The sequence below is a fragment of the Mytilus galloprovincialis genome, chromosome 7, assembly GCF_965363235.1.
Source record: "Mytilus galloprovincialis chromosome 7, xbMytGall1.hap1.1, whole genome shotgun sequence".
Taxonomy (NCBI): Eukaryota; Metazoa; Mollusca; class Bivalvia; order Mytilida; family Mytilidae; genus Mytilus; species Mytilus galloprovincialis.
This window is the reverse complement of record NC_134844.1, coordinates 57,206,357-57,232,873: the sequence shown is the minus strand read 5'-3', so window position 1 is coordinate 57,232,873 and position 26,517 is coordinate 57,206,357. Positions and strand designations below refer to the sequence as shown.

General features: G+C 31.4%; 1 protein-coding gene across 4 annotated transcripts in view; it reads left to right on the top strand.

Moving 5' to 3' along the window:
- Window positions 1-26,517, top strand: part of LOC143083357 (uncharacterized) — a 141,133-nt gene that overhangs the window by 104,025 nt on the left and 10,591 nt on the right. For 2 of the 4 annotated variants that reach the window (XM_076259610.1, XM_076259611.1), the window contains exons 2-3: window positions 12,738-12,867; window positions 13,837-14,120. In XM_076259610.1, the coding sequence (XP_076115725.1) occupies window positions 12,738-12,867; window positions 13,837-14,120 (414 nt within the window). Of the gene's footprint in view, window positions 1-4,416; window positions 4,670-9,376; window positions 9,571-12,737; window positions 12,868-13,836; window positions 14,121-26,517 lie in introns of those variants that run through there. The other 2 variants (XM_076259612.1, XM_076259613.1) reach the window with 2 other exon arrangements.

The window sequence follows — 26,517 nt, the reverse complement described above, 5'->3', positions numbered from 1 at the left end:
TTTTCTCAATTAAGGTGGTTCCCAACACTTTCACTAAAATTAATTTAGCTCGTTTAATTTTCATAAAATGTTGACAAAGTATTTACTTTGACCCTTTAACAAAAAAATAAAAATTTCAAATATTCTAAACCAACCATTTTATCAGAAAAATTACACTGGTTATTATAGCAGTTTGACAAACACCAATTTTGATCATTGAGAAGCTTAATATTTCCTTTACAACACAACACAATTAAAACGTTTAGCTGATTTTACAGAGTTATCTCCCTGTAGTGTTAGGTACCACCTTAAGAAATGTAATAATTAGCTGATATAGTTGTTGACTCATAGAATACTAATAAACTGCTGGCGTTCAAGCCACTTACTATATGTTCGTCCGGTTATATAATGACCAGTTTTATCGGTGATAAACATAAAAATGCTCTGTGTAACCAAATATGCGTGACTTTTGGCAGTTTTTGCATAAAAAATAAAGCTGGTAACAAATAAACATTTGTTTTTTACATCCCACGCGTTCTGATCTAGACGTATAAAACCAGGTAAATATTCTATAAAACACGTTTTGAACTGATATGAGACATATGACAGATATATTAAAAGATATTCAATAATCTATGTAGGGACGACTTTAAAAAATGTTCAATATCGATTTAACCAAATTAACCGAAGTGGACTCTTGAGTTTGACTAATGGACGAAGATATGATCGCTGAACTCTACATGAAAGCGCTTGATTTTTTTTTATCTTTAGTGTTTTTAACCTGATAATATCACAAGAAAAATGAAGTGGGCACTTGTTTGACCCTCGGTTTGACCACTTATACTGTCTTAACCTCATGCACATGCAATATGAAACAGATAATTTAAACACAACTATAGGTGCTTCTGTGATCTATCCTAACTAACAAGAGGTTAATATGCCTTTCAATAAACCAGTTTAATCTAACACGAGTATGTCGTCCTGCATCCCACCCCCCCCCCCACCCCCCCCAAAAAAAAAAAAACCCGCATCAAAGTGGTATATGAAAAGAGACTAACCCACTTGGGGAACTTTTTTTAGATGAAATTGTTATTCTATGTACAAAGTGTGAGCTGATAAATACCAGGCGTTTTACTGATTCATAGGTTTTAATTATTCTATTACAGAACAAATTCTTCATGCTAGTACTCATCATTAATCTAAATTTAAAAAGATAAAACTTATTTTTAAGTCGTATGTAATAAAAACCGCGTGTATTTCTTTTCAGAACAAAATATGATTTAATTTTTTAGGTGTTCGTGTGAATAGGAAACCCATGTCATGAAAAGTGACTCACTGTGTTGCTTTCAAATTAAATTTATTATATACTAGACTGTCAAAAACCCCAAACACTACGATTGTCAATGGTGGTCTCATGGTAGCTTGTTCGACTCGAGTACTGGAGGTCGTCGATCTTAACCATACTTAGCCCCAGGGCAAAACAAATACAAATACGCAGTATCAGGATTAAGATCAAAGACTAGTCGGCTCGGTGACAGAATAATGTGTTCTGGTAAGGTGACATGTCTCTCTGATGACAGTTACAGTGTGTACTTTCAAGTTAAAAATCTAGCTCAGCGTGTCGGTTTAGTACAAAGCAGGGTACATTTGCATGTTCTTGTCCTGCATATATATGCATATTAATTTTCCGCTAACCGTTAAGCAGAGCCTAATGTCCAGCGTCATCATCATTTGCGTGGTTTTAAAGAAAATACGTACTCACAGAAGATTTGTGTTTTGTTTTTTTGGTTCTTAAATGTTTGGTGGTATTGACATTTTAACTTTCTTTTGTGTTTATCACTTATTGTATCATTAAAAAATTTAGGTATGAATATAAAATAATTTTCCATTTTATTAAATTTGTTTTACTTTGATCTGTTATTTATTAATGTTCAAAGAATTGTCAAGATTTATTCAGAACGCAAGATAAATACAGGTATGTCACCGTTTGAAAAAGGACTGTGTACTAGTAATACAAAGCGGGACAGGACAGACAAATGGTATACAAAAACTAGTCATACTAACCAATGTATATGCATATCCAGTTTGTGTTTAAGTATCATAAATGACAGCTGTTGTGTTTTAAGTACATGTGTAAAATTATCTGTCGACTTATCAGCATGCAATGACAGATTTATTGATGTACTTTACCATTTCATAATTTATAGAACATAATTATGGAGTTTTCCAATTCAAAAGCAAAGATGATATAATGTACATGTATAGGGAAAAAACACTTTTTAGTCAAGTGCGACGGTTAACTCGAGTCAGATTCCATTGGTGATTATTGGTCATTTTCAAGAGTCGAGTCCTTTTCAATCACGGTTTTACATTTTGATATAATTTTACATGTTTTCTTTGATGATTGGTTCTTCATACTTGAATTCCGGATCGAATTAAAAATGTAGTTTATTTGTTTTTATTTTTAACGTTTTTCTTCGTTCCTCTATACCTTAAAAAATATTTACTTTAAAAATTTAGGGTTGTCTATAATTGAATGTTTTTACGGAAGCGTATTAGCGTCACACATTTTTTTTTTTTTATTTTTCTTCCTATGTTTGCGTTATAACGCAAACCTTTGCGTTATAACGCAAACCTTTGCGTTATAACGCAAACCTTTGCGTTTAACGCAAACCTTTGCGATATAACGCAAACCTTTGCGTTTTAACGCAAACCTTTGCGATATAACGCAAACCTTTGCGATATAACGCAAACCTTTGCGTTATAACGCAAACCTTTGCGTTATAACGCAAACCTTTTGCGTTGTAACGCAAACCTTTGCGTTATAACGCAAGCCTTTGCGTTACAACGCAAACCTTTGCGTTATAACGCAAACCTTTGCGTTACAACGCAAACCTTTGCGATATAACGCAAACCTTTGCGTTATAACGCAAACCTTTGCGATATAACGCAAACATTTGTTTTATCTTATTTCTTATTTAAGATTCAAAGGAAACAGTAGTTATTAATGGAGGAGGCTGGATATAATAAAATTTATCACCTTTGTAGTAATTGCAAAGTAAACTGCTTGAAAAATTAGATCATATCAATGACTAATAATGAGCAGAATAATATAAGAAGATGTGGTATGAGTGCCAATAAGAAAACTCTCCATCTAAGTCACTATTCGTAAAAGTAAACCATCATAGGCCGAATTACGGTCTTCAAGACGGAGCATTGGTTCACACTAAACAACAAACTATAAAGGTCCCCAAAAACGATATCCAAGTTACTACTAGTATATATATTACAAAGAAAATTGAGTAAATTGAGGTTATACCTAAGAAAAAAATCAACCCTGCTAATATAGCTATAACCGAATATAAATATACTTCCAAAGTAAGCTCTCGTTTGAGAACAGTGTAAAGTAGGTTACATTCAAACAAGCTACCCTTTGGCAATAAATGTATAGAATGAAGATGTTTTATTAATAAAATTATGTTCTCTCTATTCAAATTGCTACCTAAGCATCTTAAAAATACTTCATTATATTGAAATGAAAATTCAATGACTTTCTATCAAAGAATCTTGATCATATTCTGAGATTTAAAAAAAATGTTTCCTTATTAATAATTCATTTTAAAGCAGAAAGATCATTTTGTCTATTTGACTTGGAGGTTTCACAATTGTATGACATTATTTTTGATCTTTCAATTTTAATATGACTATATACTATATCTATTTTCTTGTTAAATTATATACTTTTCTGATGCACAAATCAGTCTTAATTTATGTATAATTGCACTTCAATTATTCCATTATTCCTATGCATATTTATTATAATGATTTGGCCTTGTATGTATGTTTCTTTTTTTATCTACTAGTAAATCACATCCGAAATGAATGACAGACGGACATATATACAAAACTTAATGAATAATTGAAATAAAGATGTTTGCGTTATAACGCAAAAGGTTTGCGTTATATCGCAAAGGTTTGCGTTATAACGCAAAGGTTTGCGTTATAACGCAAACATAGGAAGAAAAATAAAAAAAAAAATGTGTGGCGCTAATACGCTTCCGTATGTTTTCCTTTCAACGTGTCTGTTTATACATTTTCATTTTAAATTATACTGCATGCAAGATCGTGTTTTTTTTTTTTTTTTTTTTTTTTTTTGACTACTTTTTTGTTTTGTGTTGAACCTCTTTTCACTTTTATATGTCAAACGATTAAAGTATTTTTTTTTTTTGTTATCTCGTTTGGGGGGAAACATTCTAAATTGCTTAAATTGACAAGTGAAATGTCAAATTAGAAATAGACTATGATAGATGGCCTTTCCAACCCTCAATTGCATCTGTTACGAGTTCACATAATCGATTAGATCATTTACAAAAGTAAACAAATAGCCGACTGATAAGCTATATAATCAAGGCTAAGTCAACTTAACATCCGGAATTCCGCATTTGTGCCGCATATTAAGCACATACCGTACAACGAAAACTGTCAAATATGTTTACACCTGTAAATATGTAGGTGTATCCTATATTTACCTATGATTAAACGTTTTACTTACACGGATAAGCAAAGTTCACTTTCATTTTGAAACATGATAGAGAAAATAGAAATGACAAGTGTATAAAACGCGATCAGTTTTAATCAATGGATATTTATATATTAATTTCAGTCTTTTTCTGTATTGATGTTTTTTCAGGTAAGTTTTTTACTTAATTAACCTTTAATTGATATGTCTGATGATAGCTACAAGTCGTCGTCTGTAATGTTATAGGGTCAAATGGGTTTAATAATCTCTAATTAGGCCACTGAAATCGATATGTATTGTCAATGCTAATATAGAAAATCAAACATTTATCTTTCATGATATGAATGTGAAAAAATAATTACCACGTGTATCTATCGAAGTCAAACTATATGTACATATACACTTCCTCTTTGTATTAACTTGTGTAAACTTTTATTTATTCTTTTTATTGATTATACCCTACATTGTACGTACTATTTATTTTACACACAGTTTTATCAAGTCTTTTAAAATACCAGATAAGGACAGGGAAATTAATCTTTTTATTGTTTGCATTTGATGAAAAATAATACTAAGTTCGTATATATATCCCAACAGTGGATTTAAATTCACGATCCAAAGACGATATACAAGCCCTATAGAGATTATGTTTTATGATTACCAGTATTCGTCTATAAATAAAGCTACTGAACTTGAAAAAAACAAGATTAACACAATTAAATTGCAGTATTTTAACTATAAACGGCACTCCTTCTAATCCTACATCTTTATACATGGTTTAGTAAATAAATGATTGATAGCTGTTTCATTAACAGATTAATCCTAGTCCAGTAGCAAGTATTACATTAATGATGATAGAAGCGTTCTATAATGACAAACATGAAGCATGGTGTGCATCGCATTCACCAATACCTGCGTATTGAATTTTTTTTTTTGAATAAATGTGACAGCTTCACAAAAGATAACATGCCCCCTGTCAATATTATAAACTCTGAAAACGTTTATATAAAATATATTATTAAAGAGCAAAATGTTGTGAAGACTTACACATTGCTATTGAAATAAAGTTTGTTGAATATTCAAATTTTCACATTTTTTTGCAGAAGGGGTCACATGTTATTTTTTATACGTTTTAGAAAAAAGCTAAGAATTACATACATTTGTATATGCATCATTACACATGTGCAAATTATATCTGCATCTGGTTGTGTTATGCTTGTCATAATAACGAAGATGCAATTTCGTCACAGAGCTCTCAGAATGTTTCACTTTTATGATAAAATGATGTATTGGAATATGGTCACTTTGGTCTTGTTCAGACCGGCCGTTAAACCCTGTTAGCTGTAATTTACCACAAGCTAAACAACCGTCATGTCCGTTATTACCATTCGAAATACATGTATGTTAAAATAAATTTTAAAAAACATCTGAAAATAGCGTTATATACTTACATATTAGCAAATAATACATGTTGTTGAAACAATAACAAAAGATATCTTGACCCAACACGTCTTTTGTCGCATCAAGCTGACAGCTGTCCTTGGTTTGAGAAAAACGAAGGTCCTACCAAGGCCATTTCTTAGTTTTGTTATATAATAGTTACCAGACATTCTATCTTATTTTGCTATTTATAACATGCTGAAATTCTACAGTCAGCAATCTAATTGTAATCCACTTAAATTATGATTTGCTATACAGAATATCATTTAATTATTTTTACTCAGTTTTATGCTGTTATTTATTGCGTGGTTGGGTTAAAGGGTTGACTGAGATATAATCATGATCACCAGCAATTAGCCCCTCCACAAATAAATCCCATGATGAAGACGTTTTCGTTTTGTGTTTTTTTTTTTTTTTTTTTTTTTTTTTGTTGTTGTTGTGGAATGTGCATAAACGCCGCCAAGTCCGGCCAGAATAGGGACATTTAATGTCTGTATCTTAAAAATCTGCCGCTCCTTATTCCAGTGCCAGTTACAACTTTGTACCTGTTTATTTTCAGAACTTACATTTCTATTGTATTGTACGATAACTCTTGTCCTGAATTTGTATGAAATATTTGCCGCTGGTTATTTTTATCAGACAGCAATTATCAAATTAGTCAGATTTGGGATTTGTGTATTTCAAATCCTCGAATTCGAACAAAAAGGGAAAAGATCATACATAGGTAGATAAATTCAAAAGTTTTACGGGTGTTATTTGATGATGGTATTTCTATCTTAGTCTTGTCAAAAGCTCCTGTGAACTTAAGTAAATCTAAGATAAAGCGACCCTTGATTTATAGATAATTATAAAAATAGTTTTTGTTGGAACAGTTCGGTCTTTAAATGTTATGTAAATATGTACGGTTTCGTTTACATTTATTTTATATGCCATAGTTGATTTTGCTAAAAAAAAAAAGCTATACCTTTTTGATATTTCAAAAGAAATTTCACTACTAGAGCAAAGGTTTGAACTCAGAATTGAAGTAGTTTATCCTGCTTGATGCATGTTCCTTTTTGGGGGAAAATAACCCAAAAGGTTAGAGAGAGAGAGAGACAGATAGTGAGAGGCAAAGTGACAATATATTCCCCCTTTTCTGGTTACAAAACAAATAAGCAGATGTGGTATGATTGCCAGTGAAAAAAAACTATCCACCAAAGTTGAAATATAGGCAACCTTGTGCCTTCAACAATGAACAAACACCCGTATCGTCAGCTTCTTAACTTGAGTCTAATATTTATTTACGTGTTCGAAAGCCAACATTGATCTGACGGTTTCATAATTAACATTGTGTGACCATTTTTCCTTATCCCAGTGCACATGACAAGCCTTTACAGTAAGTCTCAAATAACGGAAAAATCGATTATCTGTTATATGTCTGCCAACGTTTAACATATGTGACCTCTCAAAAAAATTGAGTATTCCTAATAAAGGTTAGACCAGAAACATGCAATAAAGATTTATTTGCATACGAAATGAGGAACTTTACTTTTTGCAGAACTAACAAGAGACGGTGTTTATAATTTCAAAACCTTAGTTGAAAAACATAGCATATAAAAGATAAGATGAACGATGTCCCTTGTCTTTATTATACTATTTGAAATTTCTTGAAGTATTGCAAAACCTCAAGCAAAAGCCGACAGTATTCTAAATGCTGGATATCAGTGTACAGTGTATAAATACCATTAAACCGAGGCAACTTTATCCCTACATGTAGGTCAACATTTATTCAGCTTTATACAAAGTTAAATTAGAATAAATACACGTTATCCGTATATCAAATTCTAACTATGTACATGGTAGGTTAAGTCATGCTTACCTGATAAATGGTTGTTTAATCAGATAAGATATCCTATTTAATATTTATAATAATAACACGTTCAATTTCACTATATTATACCCATGAACGATGAAGACATTTTAACTTTATAAAATCAAATTATTCATGTCCTAAGGACGTGTTTTGTTGTTAAATCAAGACGTATTAAACGTGAAAAAAAAAAGAAATTATTTCTTCTTGTTAACACATTTCATAATAAGTCAGGCTAGTGGGTTGATTTGCTGTACAGCATCGCTCTGCAGTTAAACGATATTGAATGATGATGCAGCCGCCAGTATTACAAACATAGTATTTAGAAGCATGGCAGAAAGTATAGGCAAGGAAATGACAATTCTAGCATTACGATTATGTTAATTAATTTACGAATTTTAGAATTACGATTATGTTAATTAATTTACGAATTTTAGCATTACGATTATGTTTTTTAATATTACGAATTTTAGAAATACAAAAAATGAATGTGATACAAATGTATGAAACGTTCACTGCAACATATTGCTGACGCTTAACCTGGGTTTTCTGAATCGAGGGTTGGCTTGCATCATGTAAGGCAGCAACCATTTGATTTTCTGGGGGGGGGCTATGGTTTTTTTTGGAAAAAAATAATTTGTTTTTGATTCTGAGAAAAAAAAAATGTTTGTTTCACCCTCAGCTGCCACTATATGTAATGCTAAAATTGGAAGAAAAAAATTGTTTTCGACTTGTCGCGAAAAAAATAGATTGTTTTTCGCCGCAGGCGAAAAAAAAAATTTGTCCAGAAAAAAAAACCATAGCCCCCCCCCCCCCAGAAAATCAAATGGTTGCTACCTAACTGGCATCATACCACTATCAAAACTTCTTTTTTTCTATCATGAAGATATTTTATATCGATATCCGAACACATTATTCAACTTTAATATTGTTCAAAGTCACAGTGTTTTATACAAAGAAGACATTATATAAAATAGGTTAAGACAACAATATTATCTTTTGTGTAATTCTACACCATATTTGCGGCTTTAAACAAATATTCGTGAGTTTTACAGAGCTTCAATAAATGCAAAAAGGCGTTTTACAGGTATAAATCTTATTCAAACATTTAAAATGTTTGCTGACATTTTTATGTTGTAAAAAGTAAACTTTCTTATCTACGCACTTATCAAAATGTAATTTAGTTTAGATAAAGTGTGTACCTGTACGATACACTACAAATGTACCTGTTTACATTTAAAAAAAAAAGATTGTATAATATTTGAAATGATATAATTTTAAATTTTATAGACATGTATGATAATACCCTATAAGGCAAATAAACAAAACAACAGAAGAGTCATATTTTGTTTACTAATCGAATTATTCCGCTTTCAGTCAAGCTTGAAAAATTCACACGGTTTTTAAATTATATGTAAATTTCCGGAAGGATGATCAATGGATACTTACATCCGATCATTGAAAAAAAAATATATTATTCATATTTTGATAAAAAAAAAATGTTCAATACAAATGTATATTTCAATTATTCCTTTTTTTTTCCACGTGGGTGATTAAATACAAAACAAGTGATTGGCACATATCAGTACTCAGGACTTTGTGACATTTTTGTTAAATGCATAGTTGTGCAAATAACGTATTAGTCACAATACAATTTGGGAAAGTTGATAAGGGTCATACTGTTACATGTACACATGTAAAATGAAGTCCAAATTTAATATTTTGATATTGATTTAACACAACATGATGATATTGGTTGTTGTAATAATCTATTTCATGAAAGGTAAGTTCAAAATATATTTACTGTAAAAAGAATCAATCAGTTTAAATAAAATAAAATATATAAGTTATAATACTTTGGTGGTATTTGTAGACCAAACTCTGTATTTAATAGAATTACTAATTTCTCAGTATTGTCTATATTTTTTGATAACGTTGAATTTAATACATTGCACATAACAAGTAATGCAAGAATCACAAAAAAATATAGGATAGTCAACCAAACTAGATTCAGTACTAACGCCTGAATCCTCCGGAAAAACAAACAGACATAATGATGAACATCACATCGTCCAGACAGTTTGCATTGTAACTATTACCAATAGTAGGGGGCTAAAAACGGGGTTACATGCGCACCTCACGTGGCCTCCTCCACCCGACCCTTTACTTATGTTGACCGTATGTCCAAACAATAAGACTTAGTGAAAACATGTGCATTGAATGGATATGCCAGCTGACAGCATGAATACAACTTACGATTCACGACCGTCTCTTTCTTTATAGTGATTTTCAAATGGTAAACCTGTTCGAATAGATTTTATACAAATTTTACCAAGAATTTGTAAGTTGAAATTATGTTAGTGTGTCCGTATTTTCAATCAATTTTTGAAATCCGAACGTTAACAAGAATTGGAAAATGAATGATTTCGTAAAAATAAGAATGATCGACGTCCTCTTACAATCTCTACTAAAATAAATCAACAATTGTTTGAATAACGACCTAATGAACCTAATATTTTTCATCATATATACATCATACCTAAGGGTGTCTGGGAAATATAAATATGGTCACTTGGTCGCCCGACAATCCGATGCCTCGTGTACAGCGAGTCCCTCGCTCTTTGCACGTTAAAAACCCTTGCAACAACTCCTTGAGGAGTCCACAAGTGCCCTGTTGCAAGGCAAAATTTCTGTCCATATTCAATATACCTTTATATTCTAGTAGCAGTCCAAATTTTCCCGACCATCATCTATAATGGCCTCTTTTATAAGACCTACATATTATAATTATTACTAACTCGTTCTCGTCCTGAACATGCATGAAATATTTGCCACTGGACGTTAAGCAACCAACAATCAATCAATCAATCATCCTTATATACTCTAATTTTGCACATTTTGTTGTGTACACTACAGTGTGTGTATGCGCATACACGTAACAGTGTTAGTCTATCTATATACAAAAAGAGAAGGTGAATCGGATCTACCGGAATGTTATAAAGAATGTCAGGTAATTTCTGAATATTTGTGGTTTTAACTTGAAACATTAGTTTCCACAATCTATGCATATGATGAGGTTTAGCTTGATTGCAAGGAGCAACAAGAGCATACTTTTGGTAACTTGATTGTAGAAAAGTTTAAACACTTGACTCTTTTTCTTACATTGTATAATTTGATATTATTAAATCAAATATGTGTTATCTCTTGAAAGAAATGCGTAATTTACTTTCATAGCTTCTGAACTTGCTATTGCGTGCAAATGAATGAAATGAGTTCTTGATACGACACATATCATATCTACATCAAAGTAATGATACTTTTACATCTGAAAATAATCCAAACAAGCGAAATAAATCATTACTTAGTTTGTATTATATATCCCAATGTTATTATTAATTAATAATGAAATGACAAAAAACAAATTGAATGATATCGGGCGTTCATCGCCATTCGACCTCGTGAAAAGTACCCAAACCGTTGTATGACTATAATTGTAACTACAATGATTTGGTGTTTTAATATTCTAATGTTGTGTTATAAATTAATAATGAAATAACAACGTAGACATTGAAAGATGTCGGGCGGTCATCCCCAAATGAAAGAAGTTAAAACAAATCCGTCTAATTATCTATATTGTGTAGGATTTTACAAACTTTAAATGGTTAGGCCTAAAAATGGTATACTATTCTAGTAATAATCCTAAAAGTCATGTAGGTATTCGTCTGTTTATAATGTTATGGTCAACTAATCGCACTTGAATTGCCTGGCTTCAAATAAACATGTGTATGACGTACAAACCTGAATACTAGTTAATGGAACATTTACTCATATCTTGCCATTAATATTCATTTTGAATTGTGCGACAGGTACGATATATTAACATAAAATATCCATATAGATGTCATTCGAGTAACACAATGCACAGACTCCATGGGGCCTGTAAATACAATTGTTTGTATTCAAATCATTTAGATAAATGAAACAAGAGAAAGAATATTGTATTTAAATGTAAACATCTTGTTAGATAAAAATGGTGCATACAATAAACCCATTGTAAAAAATGAAATAAAACGCATGATATGGCCCTGTTTTAATCCATCGAATTCATTTAAGAAAAAAAAGTATTATAAATCTAAAAAAATAAATTACATCTTTTTAATGTTCAAACTAAGTATTACGTGATTGTTTGACATCAGTATTTTTTGCTTTAAATTTTGTCTCACGTATTTGCATTATGAGTAAACTTTTGCATTTAGTGCAAAACTGCTAAAACGTCAAAAAAAGACTAAGTTTTAGAAGTCATTGGTCGTTTATATTTAGGTTTTAGGTCAAGGCTAGACCAAAATGACAATTTATAAAATTTTGTGCATATCTTAATGAGAATGTATTTTGTCAAAAACTAGGTGTATGAATTACTATTTTTGGTCGATTTTTTCCTTTTTGTCATAGTGACATTTCAAAAGAGGGGCGAAAGATACCAGAGGGACATTAATAAAACTCATAGATCGAAAATAAACGGACAACGCCATGGCTAAAAAGGAAAATAACAAACAGAAAAATAAAAGTACACAAGACACAACAAGGAAAACTATAGAATAAGCAACACGAACCCCACCAAAACTAGGGGTGATTTCAGGTGTTCCGGAAGGGTATGCATATCTTGCTCCACATGTGGCTCCCATCGTGTTGCTTATATTATTACAAACCCGGTAATTAGTCTAATTCGGAAGGTAACACTCGTGAAAAAGGGATGGATACGTGTAGTAACGACATATGGAACGTATCTGATATCATCTTTCAGAACTATATATATTTATCCTGTCAATAATAAAAATAGCATAATTTTCAAGGCTGGAATATACTCTTACAATTTTAAAAGAGTCGAATAATGGCTCTAAACCATGATGCATCCCACTTTCCAAGATATTTCATTTCATTGTTTTCTTTCAGTCGTTGGTGCTTGTCGGAATTGTACACAGCAGGATTTTATGACTATACAAGAGTCCTGTAAAAATAGTGACCAAAAGTTAATCAATGCACAGAATCAATTTTCAAAAGAAAACGAAACTTCGCTTTGCAAGTAAGTCAGAAATGCTTATCATATTAAGTTTTTCTTGGTTGGTTGAAAGTAAGATTTCTTGCAAGGAAAGATAAAGATGAAAATACATTAGAAAATTAGATACAAGCAAATACGTTTAATATTCTATTATTCATAGTCCAGTGTATTTGCATGTTCACAATTTTTTGTATTGCCATGAAATTAATATTGAGTGAAAAAAATGTGTATCTTTTCACAGTTCAGAAATTACTGCAAATTGCTTCTCAACCGAAGTTAACCTACAGGAGCAACGAGGCGTTATCAAATAAATTTGTTTCATGCTTTGTATTATATACATGTACAATGTCTACCGAGTATTATTTTATCATTATACATCAAGTAAGGTTGATGCTTTATTTGAAATAGTACATGTACACCTCGCAAAACATAGTATTGTGTACATTATAAGTACATTGTATATAACAGCTGCTTTATACAACTCTAAAGAAGTACTCAGAAATAGAAACGGAAATCATAATTATCAAAAAGAATAAGAAAAAGAAAGAAAGGAAGAAGCCACACAAGCTAAAAAGATAACAAAAGTCAACAAAGGATAGAATATGAATGAGCATATAGGTTTCTTAAGCTTAATTTTATAAATTATACAGCGTACATAAACCCTCAGACACGCACGACAGGCATATGTTAACCATAACGGGTTACCGTATATCGTTCAACAATGGGAAAATCTATACTGGGCGTACACCAAACTATTAAATTATTGTCATAGCGGTTTATCGCAAAACACACAAAAATAACTACATGTAGAAATGTTTTACCTTTTAAACTACACACATATTGTATTGAAAAAACAGTGATCAAAAGACAGTGATATAATTATATATACATTGTATAATATACAAATTAGAAATATGAGTTACAGTGACAAATAAATAATTGCCCATACTAATTACTAATTACAAAATTTATGCAGTATAATCTTTTTTTCAGTTTTTTGTTTCAATTTTATTATTGTGTCGGGGATCATGTTCCAGCATGTCTACAACAGATAACAGGCAAATATGCAAGATACTATTCCTCTCCATTTGACTGTCATCCGACACCGGAAGTGACGTTAAAATTACAAAATTATATGGTGAAAGCGAACGATTGCTCAAGTAAAATTCCAAATGACCATGAGACAACAGTGAAATATAACATCATAACATCGTCACAGCCCAGTCACATGGGAAAACATAATTCATTAAATTCAACAAATGTAGCAATCAAAAATGGTAAGTTTAATTTTAAGTTCAGTATCTTGTACATGTTGTATATTCCTCCATTAATTGTGGAGCACTACCCATAGGGTATAATATTAGCAACTATATACACATTAAAACATAAGGAAACATTTAATTATGTACAGATGACTTAAAAATTTCAAGATCAAACTGATAACAAAATGTAGATAACACGTTACAAATTGCATGATACTTCCGAAACGCTTTTCTGGAATACCTTCATCATGTAGTAACGCTCGAAACCGAATATTTATGGCGGTTAAAAGTTCAATACAAGTTGTTTGTATTCTATGCCGACTCTAAATAAAGCTTAATATGTTCAAGTTATTTATGTATAAGCCTATGCTGTATAAGAAACGAAACAGTCGAAGAGCTACATGTATAGGAACAAAAAAGGACATAACGAAAACTTCATAAATGAGATTGAGTAATAGATACCTATTGGTTTAATCTAAGTATTTGTTTCGTGGTTTAAGGCGATTATAGTTTAAATTATCATTGAAATAAAATAATTTCGGGTGGGTGAGAAGAAATGACGAGGAAGAAATAGTGTCGGTTATCATTAAAGGCATAAAAGGATTACATTTGGTTAGGAATACTACTGTCCCAAGTTAAGGGGGGGGGGGGGGGGGGGGCACTCTCAAACATGTTCGACCACGCCACATTCTGTATGTACCTGTCTTAAGTTATGAGCCTGTAAATGAGTGGTTGTCGTGTGTTGCTGTGTAAAATATTTGTTTGTCTATCTTTTAATACCTAATGTAGAGTCTTGGTTTTTTCGTTTGATTGTTTTACATTAGCGGACTATTTGGTATGAGCTTTGTTCATTGTTGAAGGCTATACGGTGACCTATAGCTGTTAATTTCTGATTCATTTTCGTCTCTTGTGAACGTTGTCTCATTGGCAATTATACCACATCTTTTTTTTTATATTGGTTAAACGGTCATATGAAAAATCATATATATATACGTATCAATACATAAGTGTATTTTCTCACGGTATTCAAACATCGCATAATGAAATAACTCATTAGTAGATGCAAAGTCTAGTTTTTTTTATTCAGACAGTTTTTTTATTTCACTGATGAAAATAGAATAAAAAGGGAAGTTGGTCATCGAAACAATTTAGAATATAATCAAAATAATCTATATTTTCCCATACGAACAAACCATTTAAAAAAGTATTGGCAATAGATTACGGTAAACTATGTACTTACACACATGTTAATATCTATTTTGTAAGTTTTAAAAGATTTATATGAAACACTAAAGAAACTGTAAACATTAAATGAACGCTATATCAATTTTTAGTTGTTTAAATAGTTTCATAAATAATTACATCGCCCTCACAATTCAGCAGTTTTTCAATTTCGTCAATATCAAACAGAAAAAAACGAACAAATTACAAAAATATTTGTTCGAATGACAGGAGATATGACATAAATAAAATAGTTGACCTCTTAGATTCTCACTGTTTTCTTCTTGATCTGTAGTGATCGTGTATAGCCACTATAAGGAGGAAATCAAACTGGATGATTAATTATGTATCAAAAAAGAAGAAATTGAAAAAAATATTGATATATTTTCATGTGTACATGTATATGAACAAGGTCAGTCATTATTACCAAGGCTGACATGTTGTATATTCCCCGTCATACAGGACGGGCATTGTATTTTAATCTTGTCCGTCTGTACGTCCATACGAACGTCCGTCCGTCTGTTCGTCCCAAAATTGGTTGCTGTTCTAATGAATGAGTACGCAAGATTCAAATCATCATGATTGGTCTCGCCATTTTATTATCGGTTACTGTGAGATTTTTCGGTTTTACAGGTACATGTATTATATTGTGTTGACACGTACGTACAAACATGAGTAATGTTTTTATTAATTTCATAGAGTGGTGTTGAACACATACAATAAACTGTAAAATAATCAAATGTATCATGACAAATTTATTGATATTCCGCATTTATGTACAACTGTAATTGCTTACTGGCTATTATACAATCTTGGCATCCGGTAGATGAAACAACACTGTGCGGGACAAATTTGCCATTCCAGTATCGGCAAATCTGACTTTGTCGGTTTACAAGATATCAAAAAAAAAAATTTGCCCAGTGATAGATTATTGAAAAATTGAAAAAATGCCATATGTCCCAACTTGTCACTGTTGTCACTCTTGTCACTGCAGCTGATTAAAAGTACATTTCCCATGGGAAATTTGATAATTCCCATGGGAATATTAGAATTTCCCATGGGAACATTGAAAGTTCCCATGGGAAAAATTACTTTTCCCATGGGAAGTTTAGAGTTCCCATAGGAACTTTAAAGTTCCCATGGGAACATAAGTAAATTGTTTGTTCCCATGGGAAGTTCTAAATTTCCCAAGGGAAACTTTAAATTTCCCAAGGGAACTTTTCTTCCCAAGGGAACTCCTTTTCTTCCCATGGGAAAATACTTTTCCCATGGGAACAATATTTTTTCCCATGGGAACAATAATTTTTCCCTTGGGAACAATAATTTTTCCCTTGGGAACAATATGTTTTCCCATGGGAACAATAATTGTTCACATGGGAAGTGATATAACTAAAAAGAAAACATAAAAAAATCCTCTAATTGCATGAGTGAAGCAATTTCACAAAACGGACTAAGTTATTATGGGTACAAGTATTTCTTTGAATCTTAATTGTAGAAATATATAATTGTGTGTCCTACGATTTTTGTCTAGGCATGCTTAATTGAAAGTAAATCACTATGTGTCAAAAATTTAACTACTATAAATTCAGAAATTATTGCTGTTTTTATTATTGTGAAAATAGTGACAGGGTTATAATCACAATAATATACACTTGCATATTGAAATTTTTTATGAACTAAACAGGATTATTCTAAATTTTGCACACAAAAAAATGATGAAATTGAGAAAAATCGCACTTACAATTGCTAGCAATAATTTCTGAATTTTCAGTATATAGTTTTGCATATATAGCTTTCACACCATTGCACACAGTGTCTTATGTTTATCCATTTGAATGTTTTTGTGTTTTTTTCATGCAGACATTTAAATGTTGATAGGTCTTGCTCATTGTTGACGGCTGTTCAGTAACTGGCTGAAAATACCTTTATCTCTGGTTTTTAGTTGTCTCATTGGCAATCACATACCATATCCTTACTTAATTTCAACACTTCTTAATTTAAGTTATGTACATTTGAGAATATCATTTTCAAAAAGACAAAACATTACAATTGGTATAACAAATAAGGCACTTGTGTTTTAATATTTCATCTTTCACTGAGATAACACCATCAAGTAAAATGTGTGAAACAAAAACAGAAAATTAAACACACAGCAATAAAATAACTTAAGCAAGTGTCAATAAACCAGCACAAATAACATGAATAATGTATCTAAGGTCATAAGCAAGTGACAATAAACATACAGCAATAATATATCTAAGGTCATAAGCATAAACATGCAGCAATATTATACATTGTATATCTAAGGTCATAAGCAAAAGACAATCAACATACAGCAATAGTATATCTAACATGTCTAAGGTCATAAGCAAAAGACAATCAACATACAGCAATAGTATATCTAAGGTCATAAGCATAAACATGCAGCAATAATATATCTAAGGTCATAAGCAAGTGACAATCAACATACAGCAATAATGTATCTAAGGTCATAAGCATTTAAAAAAAAACATGCAGCAATAATATATCTAAGGTCATAAGCAAGTGACAATCAACATACAGCAATAATGTATCTAAGGTCATAAGCATTTAAAAAAAAACATGCAGCAATAATATATCTAAGGTCATAAGCAAGTGACAATCAACATACAGCAATAATGTATCTAAGGTCAAAAGTATAAACATGCAGCAATAATATATCTAATTTCATAAGCATTAACATACAGCAATAATATATCTAAGGTCATAAGCATAAACATACAGCATTAATAATATATCTAAGGTCATAAGCAAGAGAAAATAAACAGGTCTTGTATAAGAATATTAACAGTATCCGGGACAAGTTTGCAATTCCGCTGAGTGCAAAAGTTGTCACCTTAATTTTTGGAGTTAAGTCAAAATGAAGTTGATAACTTGATTGGTATTGGTTCTCTGATATTTGTCCTAAATATGTTTGGCTCTAGCACCACTGTTGAAAAAGTAATGCCCCTTTTATCAACAATTTCCTCAGAGGAAAAAGAGTTTTCCTCAAGGGAAAAAGATTTCCCTTAGGGAATTTGCTGCATAATTATTTCCTTTGAGGAAATTCTTTTTCTTTTGAGGAAATTTGCCGCTTCAAATTTTCCTTTGAGGAAATTTCCTCTAAGGAAATCATTGTTCTTCAAATTTCCTCTAAGGAAATTTCTGAACATCAAATTTCCCTTAAGGAAATGTTTTTCCTCTATAAAAATTTCATAACAGTACAAACATTGACAAACAGTATAAATATATTTTCTCCTAGACTGAATTATTGATCATGTTGATACAAAAGATTATATAAAATAAACACTTTTCATGTCAAATTAACTTGTCTTCTGTTTCAGCTGCTGTGTATAATTATTCTACAGTCTACATAACAGTTCAGTGCATAAATAATTCCATTCACAAGACATCTTCCTTCAATTGGTTGAATAAATTTTGGCAACTTGTTCTTCAAACATCTTCTCTGTATATTTGATATGATGGAGAGCCATGTACATAATATTATGTACATGAATGGATAACGCATGTGTTTATTTCGACAACAAACATGACAAAGATACTATTTTTTTTCTTAATTTCTCCATAATCCATCAGTGAATATGTAGGTTGTTACATTTTACACCATTGTGTCCTTGTGCATCTTTGATAGTACTCCATTTTGTTTATAGCAATTTTGTAGAATTTTTTCTATTTCTTTTTCCAGAAAAACACACAATTGAGTTCATTTCACATTAATTAATCCAATTAGCACATTATGTAGAAAAGTATTAACAAATAAGTTTCCTCTTCAGTATAGACTTGCAGGACCTGACGATGATCATAAAAACCAAGATATCTGACCTATAAATACACAAAATAAAAAAAAGAAGTTATAAACATGATAAATGGAGAAAAAAACAGCAATATAAATAGGCTTATTTTATCATGTTTTAATTAAAGTCATAAGAAACCTCAAATTAAAAAAAAATATGTATAATAATTATGTTTTTTATAACTAAATGGATAGTTTTCATTATGCAACTTAAGTACATATACTTTTTTCTGAGGAAAATTCTTTAATTTGTCCACATTTAGAAGAAGTTTACTTATTTTTAATTGCTTGCTTCCAGGAAGCAATTCGCCGATACATATTTTCCATATACATAGTGACCCGAGCGTAACCCTCCTCGTAAAAATCCGGTGACCACAATATGCAAGGATCTGTCATTGAAATAAACAAATAGCTGATTATACATGTTAAACACGTGCTCAATACCCATGCTTTTTGTGATTTGTTTACTATAAGGTGGCAATCGGTAAAACTCAGCTTCAAAACACGGCATTTAATGAGCAGCATTATTTGTTAAATCATAACAAACAGAGAGAAAAAAAAATTGACGATTTATATGATATACTTGTGAAAATAATGATAAAATCGTGCACAGAGGACTAAGTTTATGATGTATACATGCATTGGTTCAAAAGTTGGACAAACTTTATTTTTCATCACTCACTCGTTTCATATGACTTTAACATTTGAGAAACTTTCATTTGATATTCTTACTTGTCATGCTTTATATGAGTTCTCTTATTTCAGTGCTTTGTGTCCAAGATTAAATTTTCGTTGTTTAGTGCCTTGCAGTGATATTTAAAGTTTAGCCACTTGCAAAAGTTGTTATAGAATTTTCATATGCTGTGTTATTTGAACCACTGTCCTATATTATGGTCAGGTAAGAGGTTGAGTGCTCACAGACATGATATTTTTTTATTAATTGTTATTGTTTTTGAACATGTTGAACTAAATTGGATTGTTTAAATCTTTTCATGTTGGGATCTTTATTGGCTGACCTATAAAGGAAGTGTTGTCTCATTATTGAAGGCCAGCCCATCATTGGCCTTTAATTTCTTGCATCCACTTCTTTGAACTCTGGTGGATAAGTCACTCATTTACCATACCACATCTTCTTATTTTTATAAGAGTCATCATTCAAAGGCAATTACTTTTATCATGTTTATTACTGTAATTCAGAAATTATCCAGAGGTTTTTAGTAATGCGATTAATGTGACTGGGTGAGTATCGCAAAAATAAGAAATCATATTTTGATAACAGAAACATATATATATATCATGTATATATAATTGATGCAGATTTTTTTTTGTAATCACAATAAGTTGTCCATTCCCTGAAAAATAATAAATGCAAGCAATAATTTCTGAATTTACAGTATATAGAAGTGGTCTTACCATTTAGGCCTTGTTGTATTCTGTTTATCTTGTTTTGTCGCTCATTTCTATTGAAACTGTTTATATTTTTCATTATTTTTCTATATTTCTTGTCCTATAAAACATAAAAAGGGTAAAAACTATTATTAAACATCAGTATTTTCTTTATATACAATAATATTTAATAAGAATGGAATATTTGTGCTATTTCATTTCACAAACTTTTGGTCAGTCATGACTTTCAAAGACTTTCACCCTGGTCAATAGTTTAAAAAACAAACATTCCCATACTTTTTCTTGGTGTTCGTACTAATTTTTCATTGGACAACAAAAACATGATTTAACTATTCTTCTATGATTTGTTTTGCTTGACTACGTTAAACTCTGAAATATTGTTTACAGTATAATCTGTATGTGTCTAACTCATCAAAATTTCAAATTAATATATAAATAACCAATAAGAATGCTATGCATGGCTCAGCTTGATACAAACGTACACTTTAAACCCTGAACAGTTGGAGCAAGTATGGACACAACATTCAATTCAAACTTTTCTACATTGGTTAGAGGTATAGGGGGAGGTTGAGATCTCACAAACATGTTTAACCCCGCCGCATTTTGCGCCTGTCCCAAGTCAGGAGCCTCTGGCCTTTGTAAGTCTTTGTAATTTTAGTTTCTTGTGTACACTTTGGAAATTAGTATGGCGTTCATTATCACTGAACTAGTATATATTTGTTTAGGGGCCAGCTGAAGGACGCTTCCGGGTGCGGGAATTTCTCGCTACATTGAAGACCTGTTGGTGACCTTCTGCTGTTGTTTTTTTATTTGGTCGGGTTGTTGTCTCTTTGACAAATTCCCCATTTCCATTCTCAATTTTATGGATACAACTCTGAATTGTAAATTTGGATTGTGATTCAATAGTTGATGCAGCATAGGTTTCTGACATTGAATGAATGTGGTCCAAGTACTTAAAAATTTTAAATTGACAATTAACCTCTAAAATGGTCCAATATTCAAAATCTTAATACATGGTTAGATGCAGCATATCAACATGATCAAAGAACCCAAATAATTCATTATTTGATGAAATCAAATAAAGTTCAATTTTGGACCCTTTAGATCTCAATGTGGACCAATTTGTTAACGGGCCAAAATATCAAAAATCTAAATGAATGGTTAGATTCAGCATATCAAAGAACCCCATATACATATATTCAATTTTTTTGAAATCAAACAAAGTAAAATATTGGACCCCAATTTGGACCAACTTGAAATTTGGGCAAATACTAAAAATCTAAGTAAATATTCAGATTCAGCATATTAACATGATTAAAGAACACCAAGAATTTAAATATTATTAAAATCAAAATAAGTTTAATTTTGGACCCTTTGAACCTTAAGATAGATCAATTTAAACAGGACCAAAAAACTAGGAATCTAAATACACAGTTAGATTTGGAATATATATATATCAAAGAACCCCAATAATTCAATTTTCTATAAAATCAAGCAAAGTTTAATATTGGCCCCTTTTGGCCCCTAATTCATGTAATTTCTAAACTCTGGACAAAAACTCTGGTCACAAACCCTGTGTTTGAGTTTCATAGATTTCTGTTAACTTATACTAAAAGTAATTATGCGAAAACTAAGTGTCTTCGGACTACGACGACTACATGATAAAATTGAGAATGGGAATGAGGAATGTGTCAAAGACCCCCCTTTTTTGGACTATCAATGCATTTGAATGGGGACATGTAATTACCCCCCCCCCCCCCTTTTTGTCCTGGGTTAGGAAACCCCTTTTTAAAATGACTGGATCCGCCCCTGAAGGGTCTATCATTAAGTTTGACAACTTCAGACATACTACTTTACCAAAAAAATTGACACATTTCATCCAATTTAATTTCATTCTTTACTTGCTATTTCATCCATAATATTTTAAAGAAAGAAATTTGGAAGGAGTATGATTTTAATTTGCAAGTTATACACTATCCAAACTAGAGACCTAATAGAGTAGATATATACTTGACTAAGGGAGCTACCATTTGATTTTTATGGGGGGGGGGGGGGGGGGGGGCTAGGATGAAAAATTTTATCCTGCATTTTTTTTTTAGCTGTAATCTCTGTCCTGCCTTTTTATTTTTCACTCTGTTCGTTCCTGCCTTTCTTTTTTTAGTTTATCCTGACTTTTTTTACCAAAATTGTCGTCCTGACTTTTTTTTTGCTAGTGTCTCATCCTGCCTTTTTTTTCTTCTCAAAACTCCTGTTCTGCCTATTTTTTTCAAATTTCATCCTAGCCCCCCCATAAAAATCAAATGGATTCCCCCCAGAAGCTCCCTAATTTAAATCAAACTTGGGGTGACTGGGGACAAAGATTTAAGGGAATAGATGACAGTTTACCTACAATGATCTAGCTTCATGGCAATGGCATACATTACAGACTACATGTACATCATGTACATGGTCATTCTTAATTGTGTTTAAACTTTGGGAGTTCATTTTTTTAATGTTTAAAGCTAACAATTTCAACTACATACATTTATCAAGATTTGATTCTACATTTATATATAATTGTGTATGTCACATGTATGTACATGATGTATTTTAATGTAAAGCATCTGAAAACTCATTAGCCGTTTCATATTTATTTCAGTTCTTCAAAAGGCAAATTTATATGAGCCTATGCCTGAAAACAGAGATTTCTTATTAAGGAGAAAGCCCCGCCCCCCCCTTTTTGGTGTGAAATATTTTGTTGATTATATAGGGAATCACTGAAGCATGACTGGAGCAAGCATCCCCCTCTGCCCCCCCCCCCCCCCCCCCCCCAAAAAAAAAAAAAACAACAAAAAATTAAAAAAATGGAAATTTCTGGATCTGCCCATGTCAACCTTTCACTCAGGTCATTGGTGAAGAGTTGTCACACAAAATAAATGATATCAAATGTTCATATGTATATGTTTTAGCTCGTGTAGGTGTAAGGAGGCAACCATTTGATTTGTAGGGCGAACAGGGTGAATAATCTTGCCTTGTAAAACTTGTGCTATAAATAAAAATTAATACATTTCCATTTAAAAATCCGTCAGCCCAATCTCATCCAGTGAAATAGATTATTATCTGTTTTCGAAATTATATGGAAGTACTTAGTAGTTCAGACGCATTGCAAGGCATTTTTTCTAAGGAGACGTGTAGACTCATTTAATTGGGGGAATGGAACCAATAAATTGATAGGATCCGATATGATCTTCCCAGTACGGAGCACCTATTTTTTTTAGGTAATTATTATTAGTGTCGGTGATCTCACAAGTAAATCAGAGAAAATATTGCATGCAAATTAATGAGCAGAGAAGAGACAATTATCAACTTGTGTATTATTCATTTTCTCGCAGTTATTTACGGTAAATTAACTATATGTATATATATCCCAAAACAGGTGTTCGGTTCTAGTACTATACAATTTAGTAAAACTGCTATATTTTGGGGCCGAAAAGGGGTCTTACTGAACCTACTCCTTTATAAATCTTAAGTAGGAATGCGTGGGTTCCATTTCATGAGACCTACACGGATTTTTTATAGAATAAATTTAAAAATTATAAATACAGTTTTCAATTCTTTCCCGGCATAGATAAAAAAAATATGAAAATAAATAATCTTTTGAAAATAATACCATATGGTTTAATTATTTCACTTCATTATAATGATAAATCCTTTAGATCTGAAATGTTTAATTAAAACGAATTTATCATTTTGATCTACCGATAAACTTTAAATTGAAGTGACATGGTCAGTTAAGTAACCTGATTAGTTGCATGGCTGATTACCATCTTACAGGTGACCCAGTAATTTTCCATATGACACTAGCGTGTACCCTTGGGGTGTGTATAACTTATTTTTTGGGGAACATCCTGTCCACGTGTAATACTTAGCATATATTGCAACATTTGACATTAAACAAATTTTCTTTGTAGCATCGGAGGCAATTTCATGTTCAACCACACAGAAAATTTCACAAAAAAAATATGATAAAATCATAAGAAAAAGAATAAGAAATACTAACAAATAAATATGGCATTAATAAAACGGGGATTCGTGTATTCAAGAGCTTTTTTTCAGTGGACAACAACAAATGGAAGTTTTTAACGACCTTGACTGGCTATAATATATATATAGCACTTGCACGGTCGTTCCAGTGGACATATTTCATACCAGATTACCTATTCTTTTTATATATATATGACAATTATTGTTCAATCTGATACACGTACCTATAATGTACAGTATTTTGAACAGCTTCAAATATATGGGGTCCGTAGTAATACCGCAAAGGATCTCCTTAGTGCACTAAGAACAAAAATGTGCACTAAGGACCTGATGGAATGATACAACTGTTACAAAGGACATGGCATATAAAAATAGACTTTTTAAAAATTCATAATTTTAAATTTTACAATTTTACCTTTTTTTAATTAGAAAGTTATCGAATGTGTATTCGACACGTGCCTAAAAAAATTAATTGTCACCTTTTTAGTGTAATAGGTAGAAATTCACGTTCGCTCAACCTTGACCCGTTCATAATCTGCTAGTATACTGTTTAAACATGTATATATGGTATTTTAAATTGTTCTCTATTTTTTTCCCATTTGTTTGTTTCTGCCGTATTTATTCTGTCTGTTATAATTTTTACTTCTAAAGTAATAAAGTATTTTCAACTCTTTTCAGTTTGGGAATTTTTAATCCTTTTAATTTTAAAAAGACAAATAATTGTGAACACTTCACGGAAAAGTGAGGATTTATATTTGGTTGCTTAACGTCCAGTTGCCAATACTTCATTCATTTTTCTGATGTCAGGGACCATGCCTCACAGCAAGGTTTTATAAGGATAGAACATAGGCAAATGCAAATAGATTCTATTGACTATATCTTTGCTGCTTTGGTCTCTGCATGTATAATGATTCATTATGTTTTATGGGATACTTAACTTCTGTTCTCCAAATTTTATATTAAAATATATTCTGATTTTTCATTTTTAATGAGATTTTAGTTTCTGTTGATTAGGCAGTACAAAAAACATGTTTTAATCATAATTAAGGTGAACCCAGCCCCCCCCCCCCCCCCGCCCCTGTCAACGTGACACCCAACCACACCGCTTGAAAATCTTAAAATATTTTTTAATGTTATCATTACTATATATTGAATAGGGTCACACGTTGTCGCTACATAATAACCAGATAAAATGGATCTTGTTTATACAAAAAATATTTCAAGATTGTGGTTTCTCAAACATATGGGAGTCACAAAATTTTGTTAATAAAGAATGGTTAAAAACTGTCATAAAGCAGAGATTGCTAGATCAATATATTCAGAACTGGAATTCCCTCATTCAAAATTTGTCAAAAGGTATAAACTACAAAAATTTTAAGAAAAACTTGAAATTGAAGAATATTTTAATATTTTGGACTTCAAAGACGCTATTGTTTTTTGTCGGTTTCAAACGACTAATACTAAGTTGCCGATTGAAACAGGAAGATGGCAAAACGTAATCAGAGAAAACCGCTTTTGCAGTCTATGTAACAATCGACAAATAGGTGACGAAATTCATTTTATATTTGAATGCAAATTTTTCAATCAAAAACGAAAAGAGTTTTTAACTGCATATTTTACAAAACGGCAAAATACAATTAAATTCTCTGAAGTTATGTCAAGTACAAGAAAACCAGTTCTGAAGAAGCTTTTTTTTTTTTATAGAAAATATAAATACTTGTGTTTGTCGGCCCGTGCTTGTACTCCTGGCTTGTAACTTTTGTAACATCTCTCGCTTGTTTTGTACATATTGTAAATATTTATTGTTGTATTTGTTATCTCTGTACCGATGTAATGCATTTGCTTTATGAGAATAAAGATATATATAGTAACTTCTTAAATATACACAAGTCATAATTACATTGGCCAGAGGGTAACTTGATAATTAGA